This window comes from Melanostigma gelatinosum, assembly GCF_949748355.1.
Source record: "Melanostigma gelatinosum genome assembly, chromosome: 2".
In the NCBI taxonomy this organism is placed as follows: domain Eukaryota; kingdom Metazoa; phylum Chordata; class Actinopteri; order Perciformes; family Zoarcidae; genus Melanostigma; species Melanostigma gelatinosum.
In genome coordinates, this window is record NC_136635.1 from 23567398 (window position 1) to 23576732 (window position 9335).

Here is a 9335-nt window from a genome sequence, read left to right on the forward strand (position 1 = left end):
ATCAGAACACAATCAAGTTTCCATCATGTACACCGGCATAGCTGTCAAGTAGTCGTAAACCTTCAACAGTAATGCGTCTGCCCTGGGGATTTCAAAAAAACTGTCTTGATGTCCTTAATAAGTCCAATATTATTTCAAGCAGTGATGATGCCATCAGTCATACGCTTCATTTGGAATGTCTGACGTCTCTTTCAGGTGGCCAACATGTTTTATATTGTGGTAATAATGGCTATCGTCCTGTTGAGCTACGGCGTACCCAGGAAAGCCATTCTGTACCCAAACGAGGAGCCCAGCTGGACGCTGGCCAAAGATGTGGTCTTCCAGCCATACTGGATGATGTACGGGGAAGTGTATGCCTATGAAATCGATGGTAAGGACGATGAGGATGGTTGGGGAGATTACGAGGGTAAGAACAGTTTTATTCGATGCTTCTCACCCTGGCATGATGGCTGATTGTCACTCGAGCGCTGTACAAATCAAACCCACGGTGCCCTAATCATTGCCTCCGCCTCACAACGTCTTTCACACGACATGGGTCACGCGTCGAAGCAGCCGACGCGCAGGTATCTTCTGGGAGGGCGGGGCTTTTTGTTTCACCGCAGCATCGACTGCCTCGACTCTGGCTAACGGGCAACGGTTAAGTGATCGTCGCTTGAGTCGGTGCGCATTTGACGCTTCGGTGGAACAAAGCGCCTGGTTGTGCTCCATAACCTGAGTTGGAATCCCAAAGGTTTCACCCACCGTTGAAATTGATCACATGGTTCATCACTGTTACTACGACCTGGAAGTGGTGGATAGTCTGATGTCAATTACAAAGTCTAAGTTTGTTGTGGAGTTAACAAATACATTCAGAAAATCATTTAATGCTCAAAGTTTGTTTTTGAAAAAACAAAGTATTCCTCTGAACAAATCCTAGTTAGAGTGCATGTTTCTCAACTGGAAGCAGCTTACAGCTGTTAGTGCTGAAGTAAAGGATAATCTACACATGTATGTGTCGTCCTTTTTTGGGATTTACAATTATTACAGCTAATCTAACAATTAATGTACATATCCCCAGTTTAAACATCACAATGAACACATTAATTACAAATATAAACAGGATTTTAAGTTAAAAGAAATAATGTTTCAAGTGAGTATTGTCCTATTTTGTCTTGGTATGTATTTATGCGTGGTATGGTCACATTTGAACCCACACAGGTCAGATAGTGAGTTACAGATTGTGCAATAAACAAGACTCGGAGGTGATATCTTCAGCCTATTTAGGGGGATTGGTATGTGCGTGCATACTTGCGTGTGTGCATGTGCTAAAAGCTTCCTCCTCTTCACAGTGTGTGCCAATAACACTGAACCATCATCAAGGCCCCTGTGTGCAGCAGGAGTGTGGCTGACTCCTCTCCTTCAAGCAGTCTACCTCTTTGTACAGTATATACTGATGGTCAACCTCCTCATCGCCTTCTTCAAGTGAGTTCACAACATTTCACTGCTAAATCCAGGACACTGTGGGTACTCGTTAGCTTTGGCTTGTGTGTTGAATCTATCAAATGTTGCTGGGATTCTCCACAGCGTCGTCATCCCCGGTGTCATTTCTGTGCTCTCTGTTTTCCAGCAATGTGTATCTGCAAGTGAAGTCCATTTCTAATCTGGTGTGGAAGTACCAGCGCTACCACTTCATTATGGCCTACCATGAGAAGCCTGTCCTCCCACCCCCCTTCATCCTCCTCTGCCATATCTACTCCCTCTTCTGTACGTGTAGAAAGAGGAAGAAGGAGCTTACCTACGGACCAAGTACGACCACACTACTGCCGTTTCCTGGCAGAAACATCATGTCTCCTTAATATTGATTGTTAAAAACCTGCCATTTATTTGTATTTTTCAAGAACCAACTGGGATTAAAATGCATTGTGTACAGAACAATACATTTGAACAAACTGTTGCTGCTTAACTGGGCATTAAGTACGGCATGTCTGCCTTCTTGCTTTCTTTCTTTCAGAGCTGTTTCTCACAGAGGAAGACCAAAAGAAGCTTCATGATTTTGAGGAGCAATGTGTGGAGACGTACTTTCATGAAAAGGATGATCAGTTTCACTCTGGGAGTGAGGAGCGTATTCGTCTTACCTCAGAAAGGTGGGGCTGTTTATGGCCTTCTTAAAGGTGCACTGTGGAGTTTTCTTGTAAACATAGAAAAGCTTTGTTTAAAGTCAGCATTACTCACCAAAATGCATGACTATGTCTAGCCTTGAGGTCTAACAAATGTGCATGCATGTGCGTCCTCGTGCCTGAGACAAACTAAACAGGGACTCTTTCATAATAAACTTCTCCAGAGCGCCACTAGAGGTGAAAACTCCACAGTCAAATGAGTAACATATTCCACTGAATATACAGTAATTCTGAAATGAAAACATTTCCTCAGAGGATTAGAAATAAAAAAAAACCTGACCAATTTCAAAATGTCATTTAACACACGAGCTGAGCTGTGGGTAACCGAGTCTACCGTTTGTCATTTCCAGGGTTGAGACCATGTGTTTGCAGCTGAAGGAGGTTGGCAACAAGGTCAACTTTATAAAACGCTCTTTGCACACACTGGACTCCCAGATCGGCCACCTGCAGGACCTCTCGGCACTGACTGTGGACACCCTGAAGACCCTCACTGCTCAGAGGGCGTCAGAGGCCAGCAAGGTCCACAATCAGATCACACGGGAGCTCAGCCTCTCGAAGAACTTGGTCCCCAGCGTCGGCCCTGGGGCAACAGACACCGGCCCCCACTCCAAATCGTCCGCCATCGGAAAACGCAGTGTGGGGGCCTACTTCGTCTCCTCTTTTCCCCAGGCAGGAGCCAACATTGCAGATTCTCTTTTTGGGATTGGTGTAGGGGGAGGGGCTGGGACGGAAAGTAGCCGGAAAGCTGGGCACAGCCATGGAGCAGGACTGGGGCTGGACCCCAACCTCAACCCAGCATTGAGTCCAGAGAGGAGGGGCTTATTTGGGCTCCTTGCTGCAGAGGCCGGCTCCTCGGGCAGTGTCGGCTCCAGTGCCTTTGTACAAAGTGCTGTGGCCATTTCCCCGCCGGAGCTGCGTCTCAGAGGCCGCTCTCTCACCCAGAGTAAACTGACCCGTCCACAAGAGCCGGCTCTTTTCGACTCCCCATCCAGCCTGCCCAATGTGCCCTCCCCCGGGGCTCAGTTCCACATCAGCAGCACCCCTTCCCAGCCCAGTGGCTCCAGCCACCCAGAACTCACCCAAGCTAGGCTTTGCCAGCAGCCCCTCCAGCCAGACAGCACCACTGTAGAGTTTGGGGCGTTTGTGGGTAAGTACGAGACTGAGGTTGAATCTGGTGTTGATGAGGAGGTTGAGAACTGTGTGTGTGTGTATCCTACTGTTGTCATTGTCTCTAAGACTTCGGGCTCTGCTCGGCCTGATTGCTTGCCTGCTTGCACTGCGAAGCCTGAGAACACAGAGGTGTTAGGAGGCAGCGGGAGAGAGGGGGAGGTGGGGTGGGGGTACGTGAACAAGGCGTTCTGTGACGACGAAGGCCGATCAGGCTCTCCGAGTGGACGGAGTACAGACACTGAAGTCCCACTGGCTCCTGAAGCTGAGTCATCCCTGGGTGACGCCCACAGAAACAACAGCAGCAGCCTGCCTGGTTGTGCGCATGCCCCTGCCGTGGCGCTCGGGAGGCCCCACAGACGAAGGAGCAGGGAAGGGAATGTGTCAGGACCACCTGCCCTACCAGCGTCCTGCTATGAGGATCAAAGCGGGTCAGAAATCCCGCTTGACAGGAGGAACACGGCAAGCGAGCCAAACACAAGAGGTTTGAGTTTCAGTCTGAGCTTAGGCTGAGGACTGCGTCTGCCGGGTGCTCGGGCCTGTCCATCTCCAGATCAGGATCCCAGGAGACCTTAAGCTGGTGGCTTTTCTTCTCTGCTCTGTCTCGACCTCTTGTCTGTCTTGTTTACTTTCTGTTCCTGGGCGGTTCTGAGGTCTTCCCATGTTTGAGTGATTGGTTGAGGTTTTCCGAGCTCTCTATGATTTATGGATTTGTTTGGCAGGTGGAGGTGAGGGGGTTTGTCATGAGAATCAAATGTTTGAACCTGATTGTTTTAACATTTGTGGTGATGAGCATGTCACCACATGTTTGTTTGTCTTGTTCTGAGTGCTTCACAACGATTGCTTTAGATTTAACAATGGGAGTAGCAAACAAATCTCTAGCAAATAGTTCTAGCAAATAATTCTGTGTGATTGTTTTGGTGGGATACTGTTGCATGAGCCAAACATGAATTACTCGGGAAAATAAAAGTAATTTATTCTACTTTATTACAGACTAACGTGGCTAATGTCCACTGACAATATGTTTCTGGTTTTAGGGCATAAAGACAGTTTGGACCTCCAGCACTCTACACCCAAAGAGACTTCCAGCAGACAGCAAAGCCCGGTGCCACAGACCAGATTGCAGGTATGTGTTTGTGTGTGTGTGAATAAATGTGGTTATTTGGTGTATGGACTGTATATATATTTTTTCCTAACGTAGTTACTTGATCGGTCTTTGTCTCGGTCTGTCTGTCTTCCACAGGCTCAGCCTCAAGACCGCGGTCATATCCGAGCAGTCAACTCCTACGCTGGCTTCACTGAGTTTGATAGATTCCCGGCTTTCCTCCATCCTGACTCCAGTAAGCTCACAAGAATAAGGAAACGGCTGCTAAGGAAGAACCTTTTTGAATACATGTGATCGTTTTCTGGTTGGTGATTGTTCATTGTGTTTTTGTAGCTCTGAAGAAGAAGGACCGGAGCAGAGTGTCTGCTGAAGACATCCTCATCCACGAGGACCCCCGGGCTGCAGTACTGGTAAGAAATGTGTCTACATATGTACTTTCATGATTACAAAGTAAAACAAATACAGCACAGCTCTGTGAAGTTTAAATGTTGTTGACTTAACTGATGCTGGTTTCTCTCAGTGTTTAACGACTCCTCGTTTCTCCACCAGGAAAGAGTTCAGGTCAAATCAGCCCAAGCCAGCAGCCTGTATGTGTCACATACACGCAACACACACGCAACACACACACACACACACACACACACACACGTACTTCTATACCTGTGAGCAGGACCCTTATTGACATAATACATTCCCCAGCTCCTGACCTTAACCCTAAACATACTTCAACTAAATGCCCAACCCCACCTCCTACTCTACATTCAGAGGAGTTCATGTTATTTTACCTGCGGCCGTGGACCATGAGCTGAACCCGTGGGCTGTAGACCGCCTCTCTTTTAACCTAAACCTAATTCTAACCAAGTCTAAACCCTCACATAGGCCTTTACAGTTCTGTCTGAAGGCATAATGTTCTCACTTTCCAAAATGTCCTCATTCTCCCGGTCTAATTTTCAGTCTGGTTCTCACAAAGATAGTTCGTGCAAGTAGGCTACGCTCACACAAACACACACCACGTTTAAGGACTCGAATGAAAGTCAGACCAGTTAATGTCTGACTTAAGTTTGTTTCTGATGTATATTTATTTTTCACTTGTTTAAAGCCAGCACTCGATGATACACACTTTATTCACACACCACCTTATGTAAATGCATGACACAAGCGCTTTCATCTGTTTTGTTGAACGAATGTCTTTCTGTTGTCTCTCCTGCTCTCTATCAGGCGAGCCCCTGTGGAAGATGCACCAAATGGTAAGAAGATGTAGTTCCTCCATCTTGCGTGGTTTAGTTTGGTCCGACTCGTTCTGTCTGGAACAGCTGGTCCAGCAGCATTTTCACAGGGAAAAGGTCAAAGGTCACTTTGATAACAGAGCCTGTCTTGGCATCCAATGCATGTTTGTGTGTGATAACATCCATACTGTAACATCATCACCAAAAAGGAAAAAGATGTTTCTCATGGTTTACTGGAGAACAGTATGTGGTGTGATTGTGTTCTGGATTTAGCAACAGAAAGGAGGATGTGTCATTTTACTTCCTGGATATTAAGGAAAGTTTTAGGAGATTTATTCTAGACCAGGAAAGGTTGATAGAAGTGAATGAAAGATCTGGGGTAGTGAGCAATATCAACACTATTCCACAGATATTTCAACTCTTACATTTGCAGATATTGCATTAGATGGTGTTTCAGTTGAGATAGAAAGAAAGCATGCCTGTTTTGCAAGTAATTATGGATCTTTGTTGATGAAATATCCTAGAAAAGGGAGTGAACTCTGCTGTACAACACTTCGTGTATGTCTACTCATGCTTCTGGATGAATGCTTCACTGTGCTTTTCTTCTTCTGTAGTTACAGCAGCAGTTTCTCTCTACACGCCTCGGCACTCCCACCTCGGAGCCAGAAAGGACTGTAAGTAACCCACACTGACTGAACAAACAGCACAACCGGCTCAAAGCCGTATATCAGGTTTAAACGTTTAGTCCGATTGGCTGATCGACGGAGGATTAAGCGGCAACTGTTTTGATAGTCAAAGTACCAAACATTTGCTAGTTCCAGCTTCTCCCATGTGGCTATTTTTCTGCTTTTCTACATTGTTTTTATCGGTCTATTGCCATTTTTTTACCCCCCAAATAAACTGATGACAGTAAGACGGGCCTGGTTAAAATGATACCTGCAGTGATAACGATGGTCTATTTTTTCTAGAGTGTTGCACTTGATGTTTTATTATTTATGAGAATAAAAGGAATATGCAAGAAGTTTAACATGCATATAAATATGAATTTAGTTTTTTACCTAGCGACAGAAATGACTTGCAGGAAGTAAAACTGTGGAGCTCGATCTTTTGTTGTGAAGTCGTACAGAGACATCTACTGGTGGATGCTGAGACAGCTCAGGGTGTTTTTTTTGGGGGTTTTTTTGCATTAATGTGCCCTAATGTTTTTTAATGTAATGATTATCATTGGCATGTTCATTGAATTGATCAAATCTGCTAATTCTGTAAAAAGATTAACGGTTCTTTTCTTTTTCTCCATAGCTATTGGCTCTCCTTTCAAGCCCATCGAAAATGACCAGTACTCGGGTGAGAAAGCGAGAATAAAATGTCAGTGTTTTACAGATTATTTTAGTTCCCAAAATTGATGATTGTCGATTTTTTTGTTCTATTTAAACTATGCATTTAATTCAGAGTGCCGTCTGTGGGTTTAAATGATTGTTTCACTGAGGCAAAGAATAACTCTACAAAGTGGTTCCACCTCTGACTCCTCTCACACGGTTCTTTTCAACCGGTTTGTGTATTTATTGACGTGTGCTCGCATACTTTTTCCTCCTGCAGCTGTAGAGCGCAACAACTTGATGAGGCTGTCCCAGAGTATCCCTTTCACCCCTGTGCCCCCTCGAGGTAAGTCTGGATCACGTTGCATACCCAGACGTGTCATTTCAGGTGAAAACACCGCAGACAGTTCTGAGAAAAGACGAGCGGCAGTTGGAGAATGAGGAAGTTTGGAGGGAGATAAGAGATGTGCTTTCTGCATTGTTTTCGCCCTCTCACACCTGCAGTTGCTTGCTTTACAGCTTTGCCCAAGTTGTTGATGAGCAAAGTATATCTTCTGCCTTGTATGTGTGTTGTATTTTTTTCTATAATTATTTTAGCTTCACAATTCAGGAAGTAAAGATGTTTGGTTTTGGTTTTGGTTTTTACCTCTGTGTTCTAGTAAAAGATCAGATTCTGGTCTTGACTCAATTCCGACTAAGTATGCAATTGCTGTGTTTTGGTTTTATAGGTCAGTACAGACGATGTACAAAAACACAACAATAACTGACCAAAGTAAATGTAGGGACAACTCACTTCTTAAAGGTTTGACACCAGCCGATATAAACCTTCATTCAACAGTAGTCTTAAAGCTTCTGAGGAAGTGAAGCAATCATCTAACTGTTGTTTCCTTGACACATCTGTTGCACAGTTTCATGGCTCTCTCTGAGTGGCACATCCAAAACAAACTGTCTCTGTGCCAGTTAAACACTAGACAGGTAGCAGAAACTCTGCTTGTTCACTGGAACAGATGTCAGTGTCAGGCGTTCCTTGTAACTGCATTGTTTGTCATTTTTTGTATTTCCTGTCTGGTTCTCTGTTGTACTCCATGCTAAATGTCCAAAATATATTTAAAAGACTTAAGATAAATAAATACCTGGCATGGCAAATATATCCCTAAATAAAGAGTTAATGGGTGAAATCACTACTAAAACACGCAGTATTATAACATCAATTGAATAGTACGGCTGCTTTATATTTAAAAGGTGGTCATTAGGGTGCATTTGTCAATGTTCGCGGATGGGTGGAGAAAATGGAGAACCTTGAGGAGCTTTGAGAAAGCAGAAACCTGCACGGAGTATAAAAGTTCCAAACGTTTTCTCGTCACGTCCGTGCAATCATCCTGGTGGAAAGTGTAACCGAGGCGTTACTCACCTGCTGCTCTGTGTTTCCTCAGGGGAGCCGGTGACTGTGTACCGTCTGGAGGAGAGCTCCCCCAACACCATCAACAACAGCATGTCTTCCTGGGCCCAGCGGGGCCTCTGTGCTAAAATAGAGTTTCTCAGCAAGGAGGAGATGGGAGGAGGACTCAGACGGGCCCTCAAGGTGCTCTGCACTTGGTCAGAGTACGACATCCTGAAAGCAGGACATTTGTATATAGTCAAATCCTTCCTTCCTGAGGTGGTTCAAACCTGGCAGAGCATCTACAAGGAGGACACGGTGCTGCACCTTTGTCTCAGGGTAGGGAGCACAGACACGTCCCCGGAAGAGCCCATATACTCGCATATTCCCTGTACTGTTCAGCTTGTTTTCAGTTAGATCTAGTTGTTTGATGTGCCACTTTTTGAAAGCAGTGTGTCAAACAATCCGGCTCTGCCTCTTTAAGATTACAAAATTGCAATCTCAAAATGCATAAGAGTTGTTCGCTATAACGACATAGCCTAAATTAACTGTCATAAAACATTAACCTAAAAAAACTGTGGCCATGACAAAAGCATTTGTTTCTCTACGTCACTCCAGGAAATTCAGCAACAACGAGCTGCTCAGAAGCTGACGTTTGCCTTCAACCAAATCAGGCCGAAGACGAGTCCTTATTCACCGAGGTGAGCACGCGCTGAAGAAGGGTTTGCAGAACAGGGACGCATAAAATCCCCCCCATCTCTTAAAACTTTGATATGTTTTCTCATGATTGTAGATGCTATGCACACAGCCAAGTCACAGATATTGCTTGGCTCATTGTAGTTTGGCTTATTTAATTGAGGTAGTCTGTACAACAGGTGTAAATCACCTGTTGTACAGACTACCTCAATTAACGATGAACACAATTGACTATGAACACAAGCCCTTTGTACACCCAACTTGAGGAACACGCCTCTGCATTGCACTTTG

At 45.0% G+C, this 9335-nt stretch overlaps 1 protein-coding gene across 3 annotated transcripts in view; it reads left to right on the top strand.

Moving 5' to 3' along the window:
• trpm7 (transient receptor potential cation channel, subfamily M, member 7) overlaps nt 1-9053 on the top strand; it is a gene marked incomplete at both ends in the record, with an annotated part of 32962 nt that extends 23909 nt beyond the window's left edge. For 2 of the 3 annotated variants that reach the window (XM_079282660.1, XM_079282658.1), the window contains 15 exons: nt 196-370; nt 1329-1461; nt 1607-1785; nt 1991-2123; nt 2507-3303; nt 4361-4449; nt 4567-4663; nt 4762-4838; nt 4978-5015; nt 5647-5675; nt 6269-6328; nt 6954-7019; nt 7251-7316; nt 8404-8687; nt 8967-9053. In XM_079282660.1, coding sequence (XP_079138786.1) covers nt 196-370; nt 1329-1461; nt 1607-1785; nt 1991-2123; nt 2507-3303; nt 4361-4449; nt 4567-4663; nt 4762-4838; nt 4978-5015; nt 5647-5675; nt 6269-6328; nt 6954-7019; nt 7251-7316; nt 8404-8687; nt 8967-9053 — 2310 coding nt within the window. The remainder of the gene's footprint in view (nt 1-195; nt 371-1328; nt 1462-1606; nt 1786-1990; nt 2124-2506; nt 3304-4360; nt 4450-4566; nt 4664-4761; nt 4839-4977; nt 5016-5646; nt 5676-6268; nt 6329-6953; nt 7020-7250; nt 7317-8403; nt 8688-8966) is intronic. The other variant, XM_079282659.1, reaches the window with a different exon arrangement.
• Between the last annotated feature and the right edge of the window lie 282 nt (nt 9054-9335).